This window comes from Oncorhynchus clarkii, chromosome 20 (assembly GCF_045791955.1).
Source record: "Oncorhynchus clarkii lewisi isolate Uvic-CL-2024 chromosome 20, UVic_Ocla_1.0, whole genome shotgun sequence".
Classification (NCBI taxonomy): Eukaryota; Metazoa; Chordata; class Actinopteri; order Salmoniformes; family Salmonidae; genus Oncorhynchus; species Oncorhynchus clarkii.
The window spans coordinates 70180585-70205964 of NC_092166.1; the positions used below are offsets into that span (position 1 = coordinate 70180585).

The following is a 25380-nucleotide window of genomic DNA, read 5'->3' on the forward strand; positions in this document are numbered from 1 at the left end:
CATGGGTGGCTGGTGTACTAGTTTGCACTAATCTGAATAGAATTGTATTAGAGAGAAATCAGATATAAACTGCAGGCAGCTAAGGTTATAATATCATGATGAAACTGAGACAGAACAGCAATAGTGATTACATCCAAATGAAAAATATGTTGTTGTACATGTTAAATATGAAACAAAAAGACAGAAAACAAAAACCAATGTACTTCTTGAAGAAAATAATAATAAATAAAAAACTGGGATATAAATGAATTAATGAATGAATCAGCTATAAGCTATAGTTACTACTCTTCTAACCTTAGAAATACCCCCTCAAGCTACAATGGTAAACTATAGCAAAATATACCAAAAGAGACAACCACACAGCAGTTTTCAGCTGTCGGTGCAACACAATGTAGAACTTCAACAGAGCTATTTCCAGATGTTAAGGTGAAACAGATTGATCGTCTGTTAATGTGAATCAGATCAGGTTATGTTGTTTTCACTTCCTCTATGATGTCTCCTCACTTGCAGGCACGGAAACCTCCACTACAGAAACAGCAGAGATAAATATAATATAATATAATTTAATAGCTCTATAGTAACATTCTATTATATTATTATATTACTTATGGCAATTGCAAAAACGTTGTTGTAGATTTTGTTGCACTTTGTGAAAACTATGTGTCCAACTTTCTAACTACGTCCAACAAGCGAGTATCAGATGCATATTAACAATGCATATTACATTATATTTCAGGCAAAGCAATGATCATCATTCATGATTTCACATATTCTTTCACTTACCCTATGTACCTTAGGCTACACGACACATTACATAATGATGGAATTGCATAATCCTGTATGAAATGTTGGGGATTACACTGCAGCATAGTAAAAGGAAAATAAATAACTCAGTATGTGTGTGTGATATGGGCTGTGTTGGAAATATACAGAGGGATGCGCCTCTTATCCAAGTACCTGATTCTCGCGAGGGTTGGCTTAGCAGAGAGAAACACGGAGGAGAGTGTGCAAAATAAGGAACAGACAACCACCCAGCCTGCCTGGTGTACAGAGCAGACGGGGACAGGGATAGACAGAGCCAGGAAAGCCGTCCGAGAAGTGGCTGGGCGTGACGTCACGAGTTTTCGGAACGTCAACAACAACCTGCAGCATCAGAACCTGCCAGCGGCGGTTCCCAGTGGGCGGTTCCTGGGGTAAGAGGAGTTGCTATCGCTTTTTTTCTGCCAACACAACCTCTCTGTATTGTTTGAAGCCATTCCAGCAGCGACACAGTTCATCCTCTCGTTGTGTTTCCGGCCAAAGCGGCTTCTCTCTCATTTATTCACACGCGCACAAGAAAAGCGCGAGCTTAAAAAAGTACAGGCACGATAGGGGAACCCATTGCTCTCCCCACGACTTCCCGCGCCAGTCAGGTAATATCATTATGACAACAACCATAGTTATGCTACAAAACGGTTGAAAATATACTTCTGATACTGTGTTTATGTGAAGTTAGTAGTATTCAAGAATGGTGGAAGCTATATCCACTGACAGCTAACGTTAGCCAGAGAGTGTTTGTAGTGCTTGCTACGTGAAGATGATGCTGATGCTGCAACGAGGCTGGGAGTGCGAGACAGTAGACAGGAGGGAGGTGGAGTGGTCTGGGTCGGGATCTGGCCTAGAGTGTGTGCTTTTTCTCAGCATTGCTTTCTGCCCCCCCCCTCCAATTAAAAAAAAAACTATAAATCTCGAGGGAATAAATTGTTTACGTCAGGCATTAAATATTATATACAGTCAAGTATCTGAATAGTTTATAGTTTAGAATAATGTATGCATGCCTGTAAAGTCGATTCTTAATTCTTTAGCTCATCTGCTAGCAAGCTATTGGCGTCATGCGTTTGCTTGACAGCTCTTGAGGTGAGATGATGCAGTTGCTACTGTTGTGCTGGCAGGCTATCATTGGGCGCGTTCAAGGAGATTTTGTGAAGTTTGTGTCACCGCCTTTCAAAGTGTGTTGCATTATGGGGATACAAATTGTCTGACTTGCACCTACCTACATGTTGACTGCATTGCAGTTGCTCCTCACCAACTTCAACCTGGAGCAATCGCCTGCGTTGTAGGAGGATCTATTTTCAACCAATCGTTATGGTGTTTTTGTTTGAGCCAGCGACGAAACGGGAACAAACTTTTCTGTGATTCATATATACAGTGGATATATACAAATAAATAATATTTATGATCTCTCATCAATTGATTGTACATACATATGATTTCAGTTTTAGTGTGTGATATGGGGGTTAGAGACATGTTTATTTTGAGAACTATGTTGACACTGCCATGCTGTTGGAAAACCACAACAGTGTCCGACTTTCCACTGTCGCAGATGCACCTCCCCCGACCTCACTCATCGACTTTCGTCTACAGTGGGCTGCATCAGCCTAACAACTGGAACATGCTAATTTTCAAAAAGCAGCCACATTGTTTCCATAAACCCTTTGAACCCTATGTCAATTTGATACTTTGTGTGCCAACAATGTTTACTAAATCTTTTTTTGTTTATGTCAGCATTTCTGCAGCACTCTATAATAATTCAGACTGATATAATTCAGGATGTCTTGACCCACTCAACTATGTGACACTGTCACTTTATAATGAGGACTAACACTGCTGCCTGCTCCTCTTTTTACATAAACATTTGGAGTGAAGATGGCTTCCCCTAGAGCCCTCATATACCCCTACCACTGCCCATAACCACTGGTACAGTGATAGGCTTTGTCATTTTATGACAACTAGGATTCTAATGCTGCCTCCATGTAAATCATACAGTAGGCTATAAGAGTTGACAAGTGATACTGAGGTAATTCAGTATCTGACAAGATAAGAGGAACTCCTGGAATCCATCAGACATCAGCATCCGCCAGCGTTCAATCACACCTTTTCATTTCCTTAATTTCAAACCAAAACACCGGTCTCGCTCTCTCTTGTTACTCTCTGTGTGATCCTTATGAATTTTCATTCTTTGTTCAGGCACTGTTCTGCTCCTTTGGTATTATCCTAATCCATGTCTAATTCAAAAGGGACAAATAAAATAGTATGTTTAGTCTTGTGGGCTAGTCTGTGCAGATGATAATGGCAATAGATTTGTATTTGATAGACAACTCATTTTGACTTGGCTTTACTTCCATATCAGTTTTTTTTTCTCCAGAGTTTCTTAGGAGGGTAAATGCCTTTGGACAACAGCTGCTGTCCTGTGTCTGTTCTAAGATGTTTGATGCTAAAGGAAGTGGAAGTTAGGAAGTGTGTGGCTAGGCTTAATGTACTAAGTGCTTCCAGAAGCCATCTTGGGTTACAGAGCAGTAGGCCTAGTTTTTATCTGGATTCTTAAGTGCGCTGCAGGAGTCGTGTAGAGCAACATGATATCCCTCCGCTAAGGAATCACTTGTACCCTTGACCAGGGTCTTGTTCATTATGCACAAATGGGAGCGTCATTTAAATGCATTTCAGATCCACTTCAAAAACTATTTAATGCATCTTAAGGAGCTTATGCAGTCTGTTGATAAACAAATTAAAAACATGCCAGCCAGGGCATGTGCATACTGTTTGTTTAGACTATACTGTCTACAGAATACAATAATTCTAATCAAGGCTTTTAGACATAGGTCAGCAATTTGCATCTTTCTATTATTTCAGCTGTCTGTCATGTTCTGTATTACATTAGTGATGGGGAAAGATGTATACGGTTACATATCGGGATATTGTTGGGGACGATATATCCTATAGTTTTGACTAGAGGTCGACCGATTAATCGGAATGGCCGATTAATTAGGGCCGATTTCAAGTTTTCATAACAATCGGAAATCGGTCTTTTTGGGTGCCCGATTTGCAAATTCTTATTTATTTATATATATTTTTCTACACCTTTATTTAATCTTTATTTAACTAGGCAAGTCAGTTAAGAACACATTCTTATTTTCAATGACGGCCTAGGAACAGTGGGTTAACCGCCTTGTTCAGGGGCAGATCGACAGATTTTCACATTGTCAGCTCGGGGGATCCAATCTTGCAACCTTAACTAGTCCAACGCAATAACGACCTGCCTCGCTCTCGTTGCACTATTCAAGGAGACTGCCTGTTACGCAAATGTAGTAAGCCAAGGTAAGTTGCTAGCTAGCATTAAACTTATATTATAAAAAACAATCAATCATAATCACTAGTTAACTACACATGGTTGATGATATTACTAGATATTACTAGATATTATCTAGCGTGTCCTGCAACATATAATCTGACTGAGCATACAAGTATCTGACTGAGCGGTGGTAGGCAGAAGCAGGCCTAAACATTCATTCAAACAGCACTTTCGTGCGTTTTGCCAGCAGCTCTTTGCTGTGCGTCAAGCATTGCGCTGTTTATGACTTCAAGCCTTTTTATTTATTTATTTTTTTATTTCACCTTTATTTAACCAGGTAGGCTAGTTGAGAACAAGTTCTCATTTGCAACTGCGACCTGGCCAAGATAAGGCATAGCAGTGTGAACAGACAACACAGAGTTACACATGGAGTAAACAATTAACAAGTCAATAACACAGTAGAAAAAAGGGGAGTCTATATATACATTGTGTGCAAAAGGCATGAGAAGGTAGGCAAATAATTACAATTATGCAGATTAACACTGGAGTGATAAATGATCAGATGGTTATGTACAGGTAGAGATATTGGTGTGCAAAAGAGCAGAAAAATAAATAAAAAAAACAGTATGGGGATGAGGTAGGTGAAAATGGGTGGGCTATTTACCAATAGACTATGTACAGCTGCAGCGATCGGTTAGCTGCTCAGATAGCAGATGTTTGAAGTTGGTGAGGGAGATAAAAGTCTCCAACTTCAGCGATTTTTGCAATTCGTTCCAGTCACAGGCAGCAGAGAACTGGAACGAAAGGCGGCCAAATGAGGTGTTGGCTTTAGGGATGATCAGTGAGATACACCTGCTGGAGCGCGTGCTACGGATGGGTGTTGCCATCGTAACCAGTGAACTGAGATAAGGCGGAGCTTTACCTAGCATGGACTTGTAGATGACCTGGAGCCAGTGGGTCTGGCGACGAATATGTAGCGAGGGCCAGCCGACTAGAGCATACAAGTCGCAGTGGTGGGTGGTATAAGGTGCTTTAGTGACAAAACGGATGGCACTGTGATAAACTGCATCCAGTTTGCTGAGTAGAGTGTTGGAAGCAATTTTGTAGATGACATCGCCGAAGTCGAGGATCGGTAGGATAGTCAGTTTTACTAGGGTAAGTTTGGCGGCATGAGTGAAGGAGGCTTTGTTGCAGAATAGAAAGCCGACTCTTGATTTGATTTTCGATTGGAGATGTTTGATATGGGTCTGGAAGGAGAGTTTAGAGTCTAGCCAGACACCTAGGTACTTATAGATGTCCACATATTCAAGGTCGGAACCATCCAGGGTGGTGATGCTGGTCAGGCGTGCGGGTGCAGGCAGCGAACGGTTGAAAAGCATGCATTTGGTTTTACTAGCGTTTAAGAGCAGTTGGAGGCCACGGAAGGAGTGCTGTATGGCATTGAAGCTCGTTTGGAGGTTAGATAGCACAGTGTCCAAGGACGGGCCAGAAGTATATAGAATGGTGTCGTCTGCGTAGAGGTGGATCAGGGAATCGCCCGCAGCATGAGAAACATCATTGATATATACAGAGAAAAGAGTCGGCCCGAGAATTGAACCCTGTGGCACCCCCATAGAGACTGCCAGAGGACCGGACAGCATGCCCTCCGATTTGACACACTGAACTCTGTCTGCAAAGTAATTGGTGAACCAGGCAAGGCAGTCATCCGAAAAACCGAGGCTACTGAGTCTGCCGATAAGAATACGGTGATTGACAGAGTCGAAAGCCTTGGCAAGGTCTATGAAGACGGCTGCACAGTACTGTCTTTTATCGATGGCGGTTATGATATCGTTTAGTACCTTGAGCGTGGCTGAGGTACACCCGTGACCGGCTCGGAAACCAGATTGCACAGCGGAGAAGGTACGGTGGGATTCAAGATGGTCAGTGACCTGTTTGTTGACTTGGCTTTCGAAGACCTTAGATAGGCAGGGCAGGATGGATATAGGTCTGTAACAGTTTGGGTCCAGGGTGTCGCCCCCTTTGAAGAGGGGGATGACTGCGGCAGCTTTCCAATCCTTGGGGATCTCAGACGATATGAAAGAGAGGTTGAACAGGCTGGTAAGCCTATCAACTCCCGAGATGAGGCTCGTGTAACCGAAGTGAAATGGCTAGCTAGTTAGAGCGCGCTAATTGTCGTTGTGTTGCTGGTTCGAGCCCAGGGAGGAGCGAGGAGAGGGACGGAAGCTATACTGTTACACCTATAAGAACATCCAATAGTCAAAGGTTAAGAACATCCAATAGAACATTACATGCCTATAAGAACATCCAATAGTCAAAGGTTAATGAAATAGGGAAATAGTCCTATAATTCCTATAATAACTACAACCTAAAACTTCTTACCTGGGAATATTGAAGACTCATGTTAAAAGGAACCACCAGCTTTCATATATTCTCATGTTCTGAGCAAGGAACTGAAACGTTAGCTTTCTTACATGGCACATATTTTACATGGAACATATTGGATTTTTACTTTCTTCTCCAACACTTTGTTTTTGCATTATTTAAACCAAATTGAACATGTTTCATTATTTACTTGAGGCTAAATTGATTTTATTGATGTATTATAAAGTTATTATTAAGTTAAAATAAGTGTTCATTCAGTATTGTTGTAATTGTCATTATTACAAATAAAAAAATAAAAAATTGTCAGAATAATCGGTTTCGGCTTTTATGGTCCTCCAATAATCGGTATCCGCGTTGAAAAATCGGTCGACCTCTAGTTTTGACAATATCACAATATTATTTGTGCGCTAGTTAGCTGTACCTGCACCAAAACTCCAGTATTTCTCCTTCATAGTTTGTTCTCCATCTAATTTTTAGATATGGAGCCAATTTGTTTTCAGGTCTTTTATTTCCACGACTGATTAAAACATTTTTCTCCTGGCTCTCTCTTGTCCCTCTGCAGCAGACATATGGTGAGCAATATGTTTGGAACATCGAAGCGCAATACATATTGTATCGGCACCAAAGTATTGTGATATTATTGTATCGTGAGGTCACTGGCAATTCCCAGCCCTATATAACACCATGACTTTTCTCTTGTGTAGGCAATGGGAATGTGGATGGTCTGTCTGGGATAGTAGGCTATTTGCTTAATATGCTCTCAATGGGAGGAGGCTGCGGGCAATTCCACTGTAACAGAGTGATGCTGAGACAGTGCAGATGCAAAATTTGGTAACAGAATGACTGTACAAACCATCATTCTATTACCCAACTTTGCATTTGCACTGTTCTTCAGGTAGGCTAAATGTGTTTTTGTAAAATTTTCTGTGGAAATTGTTAAAAGTAGTCCCTGTGAGTAAAGTTGAACTTTGCAATCATTGTTTTTTGTTTGACATATATTTTAAAGTGAAAAAGTGAGTCTCAGCATCACTCTGTTGCTGTGGAATTGCCCATTTGGCTCCTGAAATAGATTTAGGCTACTTAATCCTTCTGTAGTGATTCTTGGGGGAACAAGGCCTGTCATAGTTAGGGTTGCAAAATTCTGGGAACGTTCAATACATTCCCTGGTTTTCCCAAAATCCCGGTTGGAGGATTCCCGGAATCAGGAGAGAATAGGCAGGAAATCCCCAGCCGGGATTTTGTGAAAACCAGGGAATTCCCAGAATTTTGCAACACTAGTCACAGTGTTTGCATGATGAAGCATTATGTTTTTGCACACTATCTATCTAGTTTAGAGAAAGAAAACATTTGAGTAAATTCAATGTTGTTGTAAATCCCCCAAAACGGAATCAAGCCAGGCATTAGCCAAATAAGTGTTTTTTTGTCCAGAAATGCTTGGGTGCTTGTATCATTCTAGGTATTCTTTATTTCCTAAATTTCAGCAGCTGTGAATTAATTTATGTGTACCTAGCCTATATTCTTGCTGCTGTATGCTCCAGCCTCCAGGGCTGAGGGAATTGTAAATGCTTCATGGTGTATTTTTGAATGGAATGAGGCGTTTCAGATTCTTTTTCTGCTTGTATCCTCTAGGTCCACCCCCACAGTGAGAGTCAGGTCAGCCTCTCACTCTATAGTTTACTTAGTAGTTCTGATTTGATAGTGTTTTATTTGTAAATGTGTTGATGGGCAGTGGGCACTAATTGGCCTTTCATATTGCTATGGGAACTAAGTACAACCCAGTGTTGGAGGTTACATAGTCACTATTGGCTCCATGTGTATGGCTCCATGTGTTCAGTGCCTTGTGAAGATAATTCAAGTTATTTTTTTACTAGTACAGGGCACCCTGCAGCCTGTAATAATAATATACTGTACTTCTAGAGATTCTGGGCCTATATGTCTACAGAATCTCTAGGAAATCAAATGTCTTCTGTATGCTATCACCATGTCTGCAAACTGGCCTGTTCCTCTGGATAAGCATTGATAGTTATTCATGGTGTATAATGTCTGTTTGATTCCCTTGTGGCAAGTGTGTCTAGTAGTTCACACTGGCCTTATCTGATGCTCACTGCATGCTCTGCAGGCATGTGCTTCATGAGTTGATTTTGCTGTCATCTCACTCATTGGCTGATTCCTTTGTTTTCTTCAGTGGATAGGATCTGTAGTGTGAGTGTTGCCTATAAAGATAGGCTAGGTATGGATTAGTCTAGTGGGTGACAGTACAGTATTGCCCATTGGAGAGTGATCACAATCAACTGGAGTTCAGTGAATTGCCCTAATATTGGTGTGCTGTTCATTTTGATTCAGGGCTGTTCCCTGACATGGCGAGATTGATTAATGGTGTATGCTGGCTGGTACCTCATACTACTGCACATTGATCAAGTACTGATACTCCCTTCAAAAACTATTTGATGTAGTGCCATTCTTACGTATTTTATTCCTGTTGTTACTATTTTTTTATATTTTTTACTCTGCATTGTTGGGAAGGGCTTGTAAGCGAGCATTTCACAGTAAAGTCTACAGTCGTATTCGGCACATATGACAAATGCAATTGGATTTGAGTTGATTTGGCTGGCTCTTTCTGGACCCTCCCTCCGCTCCCCTCTCCACCAGGGCTGTGAATTGGCAGGGACCTCACAATACAATATAATCACGATTCTATAGATATTGTGATTCGATACTGAGATTTTATTGCAATTCGACGTTCCAAATATATTGCTCTCTATATGTCTGCTGCAGAGAGATGAGAGCCATGAGAAAACGAGTTTTGATCAGTCATGGAAATAAAAGTGCTGAAAAGATGGATCACTATTTACAAAGAAGATGGAGAACAAGCTATGAAGGAAAAATACTGGAGTTTTGGTATAGGTACACCATCACTACTCTCCATCCCCGTGTGTGAAATGAAATTACTATCTCAACGTTCTCCCTCTGACTACATCAAGACATTGAATTCAGCGTTGTTGGTTTTAGCACAGCTGAAGACTGTTCTGCGGTGACAGGCTTACAACAGCAGGGCTGGGGCTTCGTCACACTGGATCTCAGCTCGCCACCGTGTCTGTCACTCAATCTGTCTGGCAGAGGCAGCAGCACACACTGCTGCCTCTGCCACACATGAAGAGCCAGGCATGATATCGACAGTCAGTTCTCGGTCCATCTTCCGCCTCTCTCTACTACTATAGACTAGTACTACACAGACTTGAGCTATCAGACAGGCTGAGTCACCACATCCTCTATGACTCCTTTTATTATTTTACGTGCTCTGTCCTTTATACTATGGTCATTCATTGACAGTCATATGAAATCCAGCAGCGTTCTGTGCAATGCAATGATTGGGAAGCTCCGTAACCCATAAGGCTGTGGCTGAAACCCCCTCCAGCCCCATCATATACCCATTGTGTACACCCCAGTGATTTTATAGGCTTCAATGTGCTACACAGCCAGCCAACAACAGATCTTTCTGGGAGGCTCCATCTCCAAGTTCACTTTTATGTTTGGGTGATGCCAGGGTGGGTTCATCTTTTATAAAACATGGCACACAATTTGATCTGTTTTTCTCCCTATAAGACTGCTGTTATCTGGTGTGCTGCTTTCACAGCTCAGTCCAAAATACATTTAGAATTCTAACCTCATTCATTACGATGCTAACAAACGTTCCCTAAGCAATACGCTATTACTTCCAGTATTCAGCACAGCAATTCGGAGACAATGAAATTGAAATATGATCTATTGTCTTGAAATGCAATCTATACATTTTCATGGATAAAAGAGCCTCTAAGGCCCCTTTGATTATTATAAGGAGGCATTATTTGATATTGATCTCAGGATAATAGATTCTGTTATACCACCTAGGAATTTGAAATGAGCCATGCATGCCTTGCTGCCCCTCACTGAACATTTTCTTATGATATATTTTGGTGGAGGATGTTGGCAGTTGTAAAGTACTCTAAGGATACAGTACTCTGGTTGAATGGTGCTACAGTATGGTGCTACAGTATGGTGTTACAGTATGGTGCTACAGTAGGATTCTAACACTCTGATCACAAGGTTTCAGTTCAGAGTCTCTCACATTTTTCTCGCACTATCACCTGTAGTCTATCATCTGTACAGTATGAAGTATAAAGTTACCTGTGGGATTTTCACCTGTAAGAGATTCTGTCAACCAACAGCTACTGCCAAGCGGCTAACGTTAGTACTGCGCTGACCCTGTTAGCCTAGTACACAGTGTCTTTACAAATGACTGACATTTTAAAAGTTATCTTCATTGATGCCTCCCCTCCCTCGCCTGTCCCTTCAACACTCAGCCAGAATCTGGACCATATCAACAGGATAATAACGTAAATATCTGGAGGAGGTGAGCAGGGTACTCACTAATGACTATAACACCCTGCATGTACTGTACATTGTATTCAATAAGGAGGTTCATTTCACTCACCTCGTCAACTCATTGTCCACTCAGTTAGTCGAGTTCATTCATACAATTGGGGTCAAAAGCACCTTTAGTAAGACACAAAGTCAGATACAAGACATTTGCTATCTGGTTTGTCCAGTTTGGTTTTCCAAGAAAAAAGGGAAGTGCTGGTCTGGGTCTTAGAACATACAGTGCCAAGAACACAAGAAAGGGGACAGTATATTAAATCATGCCAGTACTTGTGATAACCCGAGGCCTGCATATCTCCACTCCAGCCAGTGTTCACTTTGAGGACTACATAATGTGTATGTTACTCATGCTGCTGTAGACTGTCTCGTACACACACTTTCAGGTCAAATGTTAGGCTATATTGTAATGTACTTGGTGGCATCAGTAGTTTTAAAGAGACTGTACTTGTTAGTCGGCAAAGTATTGTGCATTATACAGTGGGGCAAAAAAGTATTTAGTCAGCCACCAATTGTGCAAGTTCTCCCACTTAAAAAGATGAGAGAGGCCTGTAATTTTCATCATAGGTACACTTCAACTATGACAGACAAAATGAGAATAAAAAATCCAGAAAATCACATTGTAGGATTTTTAATGAATTTATTTGCAAATTATGGTGGAAAATAAGTATTTGGTCACCTACAAACGAGCAAGATTTCTGGCTCTCACAGACCTGTAACTTTTTCTTTAAGAGGCTCCTCTGTCCTCCACTCGTTACCTGTATTAATGGCACCTATTTGAACTTGTTATCAGTATAAAAGACACCTGTCCACAACCTCAAACAGTCACACTCCAAACTCCACTATGGCCAAGACCAAAGAGCTGTCAAAGGACACCAGAAACAAAATTGTAGACCTGCACCAGGCTGGGAAGACTGAATCTGCAATAGGTAAGCAGCTTGGTTTTGAAGAAATCAACTGTGGGAGCAATTATTAGGAAATGGAAGACATACAAGACCACTGATAATCTCCCTCATCTGGGGTTCCACACAAGATCTCACCCCCGTGGGGTCAAAATGATCACAAGAATGGTGAGCAAAAATCCCAGAACCACACGGAGGGACCTAGTGAATGACCTGCAGAGAGCTGGGACCAAAGTAACAAAGCTACCATCAGTAACACACTACGCCGCCAGGGACTCAAATCCTGCAGTGCCAGACGTGTCCCCCTGCTTAAGCCAGTACATGTCCAGGCCCGTCTGAAGTTTGCTAGAGAGCATTTGGATGATCCAGAAGAAGATTGGGAGAATGTCATATGGTCAGATGAAACCAAAATATAACTTTTTGGTAAAAACTAAAATCTTCGTGTTTGGAGGACAAAGAATGCTGAGTTGCATCCAAAGAACACCATACCTACTGTGAAGCATGGGGGTGGAAACATCATGCTTTGGGGCTGTTTTTCTGCAAAGGGACCAGGACGACTGATCTGTGTAAAGGAAAGAATGAATGGGGCTATGTATCGTGAGATTTTGAGTGAAAACCTTCTTCCATCAGCAAGGGCATTGAAGATGAAACGTGGCTGGGTCTTTCAGCATGACAATGATCCCAAACACACCGCCCGGGCAACGAAGGAGTGGCTTCGTAAGAAGAATTTCAAGGTCCTGGAGTGGCCTAGCCAGTTTCCAGATCTCAACCCCATAGAAATCTTTGGAGGGAGTTAAAAGTCTGTGTTGCCCAGCAACAGCCCCAAAACATCACTGCTCTAGAGGAGATCTGCATGGAGGAATGGGCCAAAATACCAGCAACAGTGTGTGAAAACCTTGTGAAGAATTACAGAAAACGTTTGACCTCTGTCATTGCCAACAAAGGGTATATAACAAAGTATTGAGATCAACTTTTGTTATTGACCAGATACTTATTTTCCACCATAATTTGCAAATAAATTCATTAAAAATCTAGGCGCTAGCCAAGGTTGCCAGGTGCACGGTGTAGCCTCCGACACATTGGTGCGGCTGGCTTCCGGGTTGGATGCGCGCTGTGTTAAGAAGCAGTACGGCTGGTTGGGTTGTGTATCGGAGGACGCATGACATTCAACCTTCGTCTCTCCCGAGCCCGTACGGGAGTTGTAGCAATGAGACAGCTACTACAACAATTGGATACCACGAAATTGGGGAGAAAAAGGGGTAAAAAAAAAAAAAAAAAAAAAGAGTGACAGAGAGAGAGTATTGGGTGTATTGTGCATACACCGGCTCTGTGGTAGACACTTGGTGGATCATGTTGATGCGGCTCTAGCTTAATAAATGACTGTGGGTCTTCCGAGTGTTCACCACAAACTGCCGTCAGGAGATTTGCTCTAAAAACCATTGCTCGACTTGGATTGAAATTGTTTCCGGTGCTCATTTTGGGTGCCGGTACTGTTTACATTTAGGTGCAGGAACTCCACAATACTTTTTGAGCTAATATTCTATAAGAGGAACAGGAGCTCAAGCAGTAGAAAATTTTTAGGTGCTGGTACTCAGCTTGGGTGAGCTCCTACCTAAGTCAAGCACTGCTGATAACTGGCACTTTTGTGGAGTTGTGTGTCATTTATTCCCCAGCCTGATATGACAAGGCTTTTCTTAGATGTGTCAGCAGGTCTGATCTGAATACTGATGCTAGGCAGAGCTCCACAGTGGAATACACTAACTTTGATTTATTAAGCTAGCCTATGGTGAGTACAATGTGGCAAGGCAAGGTTCTATGGCACCACAATTGAAATGCTTGCATTTGCTTGATTCTCTCTGGACTGGCTATCGGATTTGGTTGAATTCCTTGTACATTTCACAGTACTCTTCTGGTCCTTGATGTAACATAGACATTCACAAAACTATTGTCTGTCAAATCCTTTCTTTGCAAATTAAGTAAACCGGAAGTAACAGGCGACCATGATACATTGATGCATTGTTGCACATTTTGGGGAATATTCAGAGGTGGAAACTTTCCGTAGGAATTAACGGGAATATATGGGAATTAACTGAAATATATATATATACAAATTAATATTAATACCATTTAAATTGAGATGTTTTTTTTTATATTGGATACATTTACCATATCATATGGAGACAGAAACATAAACCTTTTACCTTATCATAAGTAGACATAATAGAAATAAAAAAACAAGTTGACTCTTCACATGGGATGATTTCACTGAACAACAAAAGAAAGGGAATATTGAATGATTCCCAATGATCCACCGCATCTCCAAAAAACATTTTCAACATACATCTGTAAAATGATAGTCTAGAAACTAAAGCTTTGGTTGTCTTCCTTTCAGGTTTCCGTGTCTTCTCCCTGGACCTCCTCAATGTCCACCTCTTGAACATCAGACTCTGAGGCCTCATCTTCACTGTCACTTTCCAACCTTGTTGAGGATGGCTCGTGGTCAGGCTCAAAAAGCCTCAAATTTACCCGGTTGGCCACTAATTTTTCAACCCTTGTATTGGTCAGCCTGTTGCGTGCTTTGGTGTGTGTATGTTCCCAAACAAGGACCAGTTGCGCTCTGAGACGGCTGATGTTGGTGAGATTTGGAGTTTGATGGTGGCAACAGGGGAAAGAGCCTCAGATCCACAAAGTCCCTTCCAGCAGGTGGCTGATGAGCTATGTTGGCACGACTGCCATATTGCATCTCAATCCCAAAGCCCTTGCTTGGAAGTGTCCTTCGCCAGACTGCTAAGAACCTTGCCCTCGTCCAGGCCAAGGTGGCGAGACACGGTAGTTATGACACCATAGGCCTTGTTGATCTCTGCACCAGACAGGATGCTCTTGCCAGCATACTTGGGGTCCAACATGTACGCTGCGGCGTCTATGGGCTTCAGGCAAAAGTCTTCACACTTTTTGATATATTTCAGAACTGCAGTTCCTCTGCTTGTAGCAAAGGAAGTGGGCAGGGCAGTATGGATTTCTTCACTTACATCTGCAAGCAGAGTCTGAACATCAGACAGGATGGCATTGTCTCCCTCAATCCGTGCAATGGCTACTGCTATAGGTTTCAGGCTTACCACTCTTTCCCAAAATACATCATCCGGGAGGATCCTCTTGATGGGGCTGTCCATATCGGCAGACTGTGATATGGCCATTTCTTGGAGAGACACTTTCCCCTCCAGGAGACTGTCAAACATGATGACAACACCACCCCAACAGGTGTTGCTGGGCAGCTTCAATGTGGTGCTCTTATTCTTCTCACTTTGTTTGGTGAGGTAGATTGCTGCTTTAACTTGATGACCCTTCACATACCTAACCATTTACTAGGCTCTCTTGTAGAGTGTATCCATTGTTTACAGTGCTATGATGTCCTTGAGGAGCAGATTCAATGCATGAGCAGCACAGCCAATTGGTGTGAAGTGAGTGTAGGACTCCTCCACTTTAGACCAAGCAGCCTTCATGTTCGCAGCATTGTCTGTCACCAGTGCAAATACCTTCTGTGGTCCAAGGTCATTGATGACTGCCTTTAGCTCATCTGCAATGTAGAGACCGGTGTAACTGTTGTCCCTCGTGTCTGTGCTCTTGTAGAATACTGGTTGAGGGATGGATGTAGTTAATTATTCCTTGCCCACGAACATTCGACCACCCATCAGAGATGATTGCAATACATCCAGCAAATGAGTAGATAAAGCATATCTGGTTGGAGGGGTGTATGCTGGGTGAAGACCATTCAGAAATCTCTTCCAATACACATTGCCTGTGAGCATCAGGGGTGAGCCAGTTGCATACACAGCTCGAGCAAGACATTCATCAGCATTTCTCTGACTATGTTCCACCATTGTGTCAAAAAACCGTCTGATTTCAGAAGGACCATGAACTGTTGCTTTGTCTGTCACCAGTGCAAATACCTTCTGTGGTCCAAGGTCATTGATGACTGCCTTTAGGTGTCTGATTCATAATTTTCACCCTGAATAGTAGTAGAGGGACTTTTGTCAGAGGTTGCTTGTTGTGAGCGCTGAGGGAACTTTATGCACTTGGCCAGATGATTCTGCATCTTTGTTGCATTCTTCACATATGATTTGGCACAGTATTTTCAAATGTACACAGCCTTAACTTCTACATTAGCTGCAGTGAAATGCCTCCACACATCAGATAGTGCCCGTGGCATTTTCCTGTAAAGATTAGGAAAAAAATCGTAAAAATCCCCAAATACAATTCTATGTACAGATAAATAGTTAAGCAGTTAGATTAAACAACTCCTTTGTAAGATAAATGTTTTAAAATGAAACATGTATGGAAACGGGTGAATTAATACTCCTCAGTTAGCAGGCTAAGGAATGCTAAAACCCACATGGTAGCAAAAACTAACTAGCAGAAATTGTTCAAAATGATTTAAACACACTTTGCTGTAGGCTACTATTTACAAAAAATCATGTCATAAAAAAATATATTCACCCCACCCAGTATTGTAATGAAAATGTACCATAAAGCATGTAATCCTTGGCTCAGACAGTGTAGTAGTGTGGGCTCAATAGCATCTCATTAGTATGCAAGATCTTAAGAATCAGCTGTACATGTGATGGAGTGCACTGTACATGTGATGGAAGAATGCACTGTGCATGCAGAGCGTTGCAATTCCATTTAATTGGGGATAGTTTAACAAAAATATGCCACAAGACCTAGAATTGCCTTGTGTGTATCCCACAAAAAAAGGTTCACTGTTATAAGCTAACTTTTTTTGATGAATTTAAGCTAAATTCCCCATATTCCCTGGCTTAACGTCCCATTGTTCTTAACTGACTTGCCTAGTTCAATAAAGGTAAAATAAAAATGAAATAAAAAAATGCTAAATTTCCAGAAGAATTCCACGAATTTACCAGAAAGTTTCCGACCCTTTGCAACTCTAGTTATGACACACACATAAAATAGCATTTGTGTATAGGTTAAGGCTATGACATACTGTCCTGTATATTATGTAGCCTACGTTTACAGTACAGTAATCCAATTAATTAATATTGTCTACTGGTCAGACACTTCTGAATTCGTGAATATCAGAGTGACCACTGCTTCTAATACTGTTTGGAACAATGGTTATGTTGCGCCTCCAGTGAAGACCAGGCACACTCCTGTAGCAGTACTAGAGATCGTCACATGACTCTCTGAGGCTTCTGTTGTAGCTGGTCATTAGGTCGATAGGTTAACTGGCGCTTTGAACTCCTCAGTGTCGAACAAATTTGATTGAACAATTTAGTGGGTCTGTAATGTTTTGAGAACATGCTGTTTTCAGAAGTAGTAAGTAAGTAACCACTCTGGCAAAATCAATACTGCTCTAGTGGTCTTGGGAAATCAACTCCTGCTGTTGAACATTAAACACATAACCTAGTTAAAGGGATACTTCAGGAATTTGGCAATGAAGCCCTTTACTTCTCCAGAGTCAGATGAACTCATGGATATAATTTAAATGTCTCTACATGCAGTTTGAAGGAAGTTGCTAACTAGCATTAGTGCAATTGCTAACTAGTGTTAGCACAAGGACTGGAAGTCTATGGTAACTGCTAGCATGCTAGACTTCCAGTCATTCTGCTAACCCTAGTTAGCATTGGCTTACGAATCGAAGTTCCTTTTCGATAAGATGATAGCTTAGATAAATCAGACTTGAGTCTCCAGACGGAGACTTGAAGAAGAGGCTCACTCAACAGCCTATTCGATGGAAGTTTTGAAAGGTAGCATAGGGTCATTGACAACAGTGTTATTTTTAGGAATGGCGTATCGTATCCTAGAGTTTCAGGTCAGTGATGTGCCCCCACAGCCCACACAAGCCTCTCCCCGGCCACTACAGCCTCCATCCTGTTCTCCTGGCTTCTCACCAGAGGCTCCAGCTGCCCACCCACCACCCCCTCCAATACTACCACCGTTTATGAATGAATCCTCAGGCCTTAGCTCAGATCAGATGAGAGATGATGTAACTGTGTCGTACTGTTTTACTCAGGTTTTTAATTTAGCCCTCTAGTTAAGGTGCTGGGGGGTTTGAACTCTAATAAGGAAGAATGTTTCCTCTGAGTGTGCCTACTAGTCTAGTCATTAGTGGAGTAAAGTCAGCAAGGTATTAGATTAGATAGCATAGGTGAGAAGAGACACTTTGTTTGTCTTTCCTGTTTGTCTGTTTCATCAAATCCGGCGTCAGCTTGATCTTCACCCTGTTAATCCTTGAGAGTCTAAGCCGGGTGAGGGGGGGATTGTTTTAAGATGGTCATACCAAGGATCATTTAGCTATTTGATTTTGAATTGTAGGACCCCCTTAAGGTATAAAACATTTATATATTTTTTTGGGGGGGGAGGAAACATATTGAATTTGGCCTTACTGCTATTTGCCCATAGAAACACATTGAATAACAGCTTCCTACATGGATAAATAGATAGTCCAAAAAATGATCAAAAGTAAGTTTGTTCTGAAGTGTCTGTCCTATACCTGAGAGATAAGAAAGATCAGAAAATGTATTTATGACATGTATTTAACCCCTTGTACTTCCATACATCTTTGTAACAGGTACTTGGCTACCTTCAGATTGTGTTCGTGAGAGTCTTATCTTTCATTAGAGGGGTCATAATAGTTTCTAGGCCAAACCGTTCGTTTGCTACAGCGGTTTCCTTGAGAATACCTTTTTTAAAATGTTATCATGGTCGGACAAACACGGTGGATTGAGATGCAGCCCAGGCAAAACAACTGATCAGCTTAAACTGATGGATTTTGATGGGGATTTTTTTATTATACCAATTATATTTCTGCAGGGGCGCGGACATCGACTCTATGGGGTTAATAGCATAATCAATACCTTTTTTGATGCTTGATTGACTTTGATTGACGTTTTATCTTATTGGCCATTTAGACTAGAGGGAACATTTAGGTTAGATGTTTGTCACTTTCTTTTATCCTGTTTTGAAAGAATATACGGATATAAAAAGACCAATAAAGACAGGAACATTGCAATATAGCTATTTAATAATAAACAGCATAGGAATGTGGTTCAGGGAAGAATAGGGAGTATCAACAGGAGAGTCCAACTGCTGAGGGGAAAACAATGCAACAAGGGAAAAGCAGCTTTGGTGGGATGGAGGGATGTTATTTGGCTTCACAATGACTGCTGTTTGTCATGTCAGATTGTGTAAGAATGAAGGGGGAACGACAAGGAGAGAGAGAGAAAATAATCCATGTATTATTTCCCCCCCTGTTACTTCCTTCCAGGCTGAGTCACCACTGGAGAGTGGGAAGGTCTGGAGAGAGAGAACGAGAGAGAGAGGGGAGGGGAGGGAGAGAAGAAACAACCACGAGAGGAAGAGAAGACGCGACACACCACTTGTATGTGAGTGTGTGAGAGAGAGCGAGAGCAACTGAGCGAGCTGCCGGGAGAGCGCGAGTAAGGGAGGGCGAGAAACACCGCCGGCATCGAGGCTGGGAGGCACCATGAGCGATGTCACCATCGTCAAAGAAGGCTGGGTGCAAAAAAGGGGTAAGTAGTACCTCTCCTCTTATGGGCTGTTTTGTAACCGACTGGGATGAGTGAGAGTGAGAGAGAACATGGAGATGTGTGTTTGAGAGTGAGAGAGAGAAAATGAGTAAACACATGGATGGGTGATTATTCTGTGTGTCTCCCCAGAGACAAGTCTCTTTATTATGGTTGGCTGGCTGCATTACGCCAGGGCATGGCTTCAGTCTGATTGTGTCTGAAGAGAACAGTGTGTGTGGGTGTATGAGATCAGGGGAAGTGGGAGCACACAGCATGTGCCTGTAGTATGTACATGGTTTTCTGAGTGTCTGTCTGAGCTTAGCTTGCTGTGGTTGCGTGCGTGTGTGTGCGTGTGTGTGCGTGCGTGTGTGTGCGTGTGTGTGCGTGTGTGTGCGTGTGTGTTTGGCTGCTGTTGTTAAATGAAGGGGAAGGAGTGCCCCAGTGTTGATGTTGCAAGGCTGTTTTACTCCGATTTGACTTGGTCTCCCCTACTGTGTGTGGAATAGAGGCAAAATTGTATTTGCCTTAAGCTGTTGTCTGCTGCCGGCTTCTGCTTCTACTAGACATGAAACAACCTCCCTTGTCCCTTTCTGGTCCTAGTCCTTCAGGGGTGCTCTGCTGAATCTGACATAAACCCTGAGGAGAGAGAATTCATTTAATTCAGTTAATTAATTAATCAGTTAATTTAATAAAGTTTGTTAGATTTGGTTTTTAAATATTTCAGCTTTTATTTTCATTGTTTTTTATTATCTTTTTCCTGTAAAGCACATTGCGTTGTATTCCATGTCTGAAATGTGCTGTATAAATAAAGCTTGATTTGATGTTATGGACTTGGCCTGTTGCACAACAGCTCTGACATGTGAGGAGCATGTCATCTCAGGGTCGTGGGTCACTGGCCGGTTTCTCTGTTGAGATCTTTTGATGAAGATGGACAAGACATCACCCCTGGTCTACACTGGTCTTGGTGCCTTGCTCACTCTCTGTCTCGGTCTCTGTCTGTTTGATGGCCTTCTATTTCCCCTCAGTCTGTGCCCTGAGTGGGTGCCCTGAGTGGGTTCCCTGAGTGGGTGCCCTGGGTGGGTGCCCTGAGTGGGTGCCCTGGGTGGGTGAGTGTTCAACATTTTTCTCGAACCACCTACAAATTCTCAGTGCTGTACTAAATTAGAGACAGCCTTAGTTTGCCTTACATCCTTAGTTTGTGTGTGTGTGTGTGTGTGTGTGTGTGTGTCTATCCAAGCATGTGAGCAGCAATGGCACTGGCTGGCTCCAGTCACTCTTGCCACCCCATTTGGTTGAATTATGAGCCCCTAGTCCATGTCTGACACACTTGAGTTGATTTAGAAGACTCCAGGTACACTCCTCCAGCTCCTGCTCTCTCATTGAGCTGCTGCCTAAATAGATTTTTATGGACAAAATACAAGGATGGTCAGTGGACCTTAATGTCTGATGTGATTTGTGGGGTTTCTGACCCCTAGGGGTTCTGCTACAGACTACAGACTTATTATAATAGGATCTCTAGCTGTCTTGGTCCTCTGTAGCTTAGTTGGTAGAGCATGGTGCTTGCAACACAAGGATAGTGAGTTTGATTCCCGAGACCACCTGTATGTAAAATGTATACACACATGACTGTAAGTCACTTTGGATAAAAGCGTCTGTTAAATGGCATCTATTCTAGATGTGATGAGCCACAGTCTGTTCTGGGGTTTTAGGCCTGCAGCACAGTCACATTGTGTTCTGTCTCTAAAGCTCCCAGAGCTCATGTCTGTCTATCAAAATGGAATGCAGCTTTTTAGGAGGCGTCTGCATGCAATTTTCCAGACCATAGTACAGAACCATTATTCCAATGCTTTCGTGGTCTTACACAGTGTCAAGGCTTGCAGTTTAAGTGCTATTCGATGGTATTGAAGTATTGATTCACTCAAAGCAGAATTAGCCTAAACCAAGAAATTAGCTTAAGGACAAAGCTTGTTTTTCATCAGACATGATTGAATCAAGGCTTTAAGCTCTGCAAGGGATTCCAGTGAAATGCATTGGGGGGGGGGGGGGGGCACGGGTGGGAGCGAGACAACCAGAGGCACGGGTGGGAGCGAGAGTGCTGTTGAGTTATCTGGGAAATGTCTGAACCTTAGATCTTTATAATGCTAGCTGTGCAGAGGTCATGTGAGTGTGCAGCCGTTGCATCGGTTTCAATGCAAATCACACGGGTAGGTGAGTGAAAAATAATGCAGTGTATGACACAACACCGTTTGAGCACACTAGTAAGATTAAGCATAATCACACCGTGTGTGTGTGTGTGTGAGTCAACTTCTCGGAGCCTCCCAGATGTGCACATGCTCCAGCGCTGTCCATTCCATCCCATATAAAGCCATGTGGGAACCTGGGGGATCCGTTCAAACTTCCCTCCCTCCCTCCCTAGGAGGGGAGGGGCCACGCCTTCCTCCAGCCATGCAGCCTGCAGATGGGGAGACGAGAGGAGCCTCGGCCCTAAGCTGCCTGGGAAACAGAGCACGTTTTGTTGGGCTTGGACTCCGGCCAACATGACCTTGTTCACCCTCTCTTTCTCTGCCCCTCCCTCTCCTCTCTCCATCCTTCGCTCATCTATTTTCCCTCCGCGCTCTGTCCCACTCCATTCTAACCGCCTGCCTTCCTGCTTGTGTTTCCCTTGCTGCAGTAAAGTTATTTTGTCCCTGGCCTGACACAGGCTGTGTCTACTGGGTGAGTTTGTGAAAACAGAGCTGTGATACAAGGGGAAAGGGGGGCGTCTGGGGGTGACATAATTTCCTGTTTACGGACCAGCTGAATGGGTCTCTCTGAGAGGGGGCCAGCTGAAGAGAGGATGATTGACCAGCTCCTCTGTCCTCCTCCCTGCATTACATCCCTCCATCCATCCATGCTCTCACACTCAATTCACTAAGTGCTGATTGAACTCTGGGCCAATGATGTCCTCATCCCCTGGAAGCAGCAGATCGGAGACGAAGGTAGAACAATACACTACTAGGCTCTATTCAGTCCAAATCTGTAAACGGGTTTCCCTGTTCAATCAAAAGCAGCATTCTTCCATGTGTGTATTATTGCAACCCAAAGTGAATTGTTTTCAGCTACTTCCTGAAATTTGGTCACTGGGTTTGATGGAATAAGTCCAACTGCTTCTGGGGCTCACTTAAAGACATGTATTAATATAATTCGATGACTTTTGCAGTGTGGATCTCCTAGATATCTCCCTCACAGATCTACATGGATTCTCTCTAGCATATGGTGAAGCACAGAGGGAAATGGATGGCATCTGCACCATTCAGATAAGCATCCCACATGGCCCCCTTGGATTGGTTCTGGATGGCGTGTCTGTGTCATCATCTCTGGTTAAGAGCAGACCTCCCTGTCCCTGTGTGTGTGTGTGTTGTGTGTGTGTGTGCATAATGAGTGCTCTGGGGCTGCTGGGATCACATGGCTGCTCTGCTGCGGTCTCAGTCAGAACAGTGATGGAACACTGTGTACTGCAGGGGTTATGACTGGGGAAAAATGGGAGTGGGGGTGGGAGGGGGTGGAAGCTGTGCGGAGGCATGAATGAAGCTCTGTCTCACGCTCTCTCTATCTCTCTGACTCTGACCTTGGTGGTACCAGCTCTGCTGACTGTGCTGTACCTTCAGTCACCTCTGGGAGGGAGAACCCATCTGACCCCACACAGAGCAACACTTCAGTGGCCATTGCACCACTCCTCTGGCTCCCCTCTCTCCCCCTCCGCCCAGGCCTCATGGTGGGGTGTGGTGGGGTGGGGGCTGCTAGTGGGAACTCCCTGGAAATCTCCTCCATGAAAGTGAGACACAGACAGCAGCCAATGTGATGTGACCTGTCTGGTTTGTTTCCATAATTTGCTATCAACTTATCACACTTATGGTACATGTCTAGCTGCTCCTCCCCTCTCCAAGAGCACTAGTAGATAATACAGTGTGGCTTCACTACTATCAGACCTGTCTGCCTCCAGTCTTCTCCTCATGATGGGCCCCAGCGTGTGTCTGCCTGCCTGGTAGCGCGTTCCATCTACGCATATTAAGTGGAGGAGTGCAGCCTCCACAGTCACGACTCAGCCTTTCGTGCGCGTCTGTGTGATGCATCAAGGACACACACGCACACAGACAGACTTACTGTATATACAGAAAATTGTCTGTCTGGCTCTCTCTAGCTGGCTGGCTGTCTGTCTGGCTGGGAGAGGTCTTGCTTGCTGACTGGCTGGGTGGCTTGCTGGCAGTCTTGTACGTGACTAGCTGGCTGGGAGAGATCTTGCTTGCTCACTGTCTTTCTGGCTGGCTGGCTGGCTGGCTGGTTGGCTGTCTGGGTGGCTGTCTGGTAGAGTTCTTACTTGCTTGCTGTCTGGAGAGGTCTTACTTGCTAGCTGACTGGGAGAGGTCTTGTTTGCTGGCTTTCTCTGATTAGCTGGCTGACTGGCTGGGAGAGGTCTTGCTTGCTGACTGGCTGGCTGGCTGGCAGTCTTGTCTGACTAGCTGTCTGGGAGAGGTCTTGCTTGCTGACTGGCTGGCTGGCTGGGAGTGGTCTTACTTGCTGGCTGACTGGGAGAGGTCTTGCTTGCTGACTGGCTGGCTGGCTGACTGTCTTGTCTGACTAGCTGTCTGGGAGAGGTCTTGCTTGCTCACTGTCTTTCTGGCTGGCTGGGAGTGGTCTTACTTGCTGGCTGACTGGGAGAGGTCTTGATGCTGGCTGTCTGTCTGACTGTCTGGGAGAGTTCTTGTTTGCTGCTGTCCAGGGAGGGGTGCAGGCCAGAGGAACAGGGTTAGGGTGCTGCTGACTCACGGCCCAATCCAGAACCATGACTGCAGTGTGTGTGTGGTGTGTGGTGTGTGTGTGTGTGTGTGTGTGTGTGTGTGTGTGTGGATGGCCCAGGGCCGGCCTTCTCTAATGATTGTGCTGCATTATTATTAGTCATCAGCCTGCTGACTGATGTGGTCCATGTGTTCTGATCCTCAGATAGTGGATCACATAGTTCTAGACTCAGTGCTCTTCATGTTGCTCTACCCTCATCCATCCCTCAGTCCAAACTGCACTCTGTGTGTGTAAACGTCTGCTGCGTGTCTTGTCTGTGTGTTGAGCCCTGTCTGAGCAGGAGAGAGGAGGACTAGGGAGGTTGGGGTGTGATGCATTTAGACTCTAAATGCTATTGCCATGTCTGTGTTGAGGGTTGAAGTGCTTGATCTTTACCAAATGTGATGAAAATGCCCAGCATGTGTTTACTCTTACTTTGTACTTGTAACCTGTAGCAGGAAATGTATAAGACAGGATCAATATCAATATGACATGTAATTTAATGTCTGTAGGCTACATGTTTCAAACAGACCACCATAGTCCCTGTGCCCAAGAAAGCGAAGGTAACCTGCCTAAATGATTGTCGCCCGTTGCACTCACGTTGGTAGCCATGAAGTGCTTTGAAAGCCTGGTCATGGCTCAGATCAACACCATCAAGCCGGAAACCCTAGGCCCACTCCGCTTCAGATACCGCTCCAACAGATCCACAGAGGACCCGATCTCAATCACACTCCACACTGCCCTTTTCCACCTCTCCTTTTGCGACTGGATCCTGGACTTCTTGATGGGCCGCCCCCAAGTGGTAAGGGTAGGCAACAACACAGCTGCCACGCTGATCCTAAACACTGCGGCCCCTCAGGGGTGTGTGCTTAGTCCCCTCCTGTACTTCCTGTTCACCCATGACTGCGTGACCAAGCACGACTCCAACACCATCATTAAGTTTGCTGACGACACAACAGTGGTAGGCCTGATCACTGACAACGATGAGACAGCCTATAGGGAGGAGGTCGGAGAACTGGAAGTGTGGCCAGACCAACAACCTCTCCCTCAATGTGAGTAAGACAAAGGATCTGATCGTGGACTACAGTCCAGCCCCCATTCACATCGACGGGGCTGTAGTGGACTGGGTTGAGAGTTTAAAGTTCCTTGGTGTCCACATCACCAACAAACTATCATAGTCCAAACACACCAAGCCAGTTGTGAAGAGGGCACGACA

At 43.7% G+C, this 25380-nt stretch overlaps 1 protein-coding gene across 2 annotated transcripts in view; it reads left to right on the forward strand.

Annotated features, from left to right (window-relative positions):
* The first annotated feature begins 1021 nt into the window (after window positions 1-1021).
* Window positions 1022-25380, forward strand: part of LOC139376841 (v-akt murine thymoma viral oncogene homolog 3a) — a 126152-nt gene continuing 101793 nt past the window's right edge. Inside the window, exons 1-2 of one of the 2 annotated variants that reach the window (XM_071119791.1) lie at window positions 1022-1193; window positions 19088-19352. In XM_071119791.1, the coding sequence (XP_070975892.1) occupies window positions 19307-19352 (46 nt within the window). In that variant the 5' untranslated portion in view covers window positions 1022-1193; window positions 19088-19306. Of the gene's footprint in view, window positions 1413-19087; window positions 19353-25380 lie in introns of both variants that reach the window. The other variant, XM_071119792.1, reaches the window with a different exon arrangement.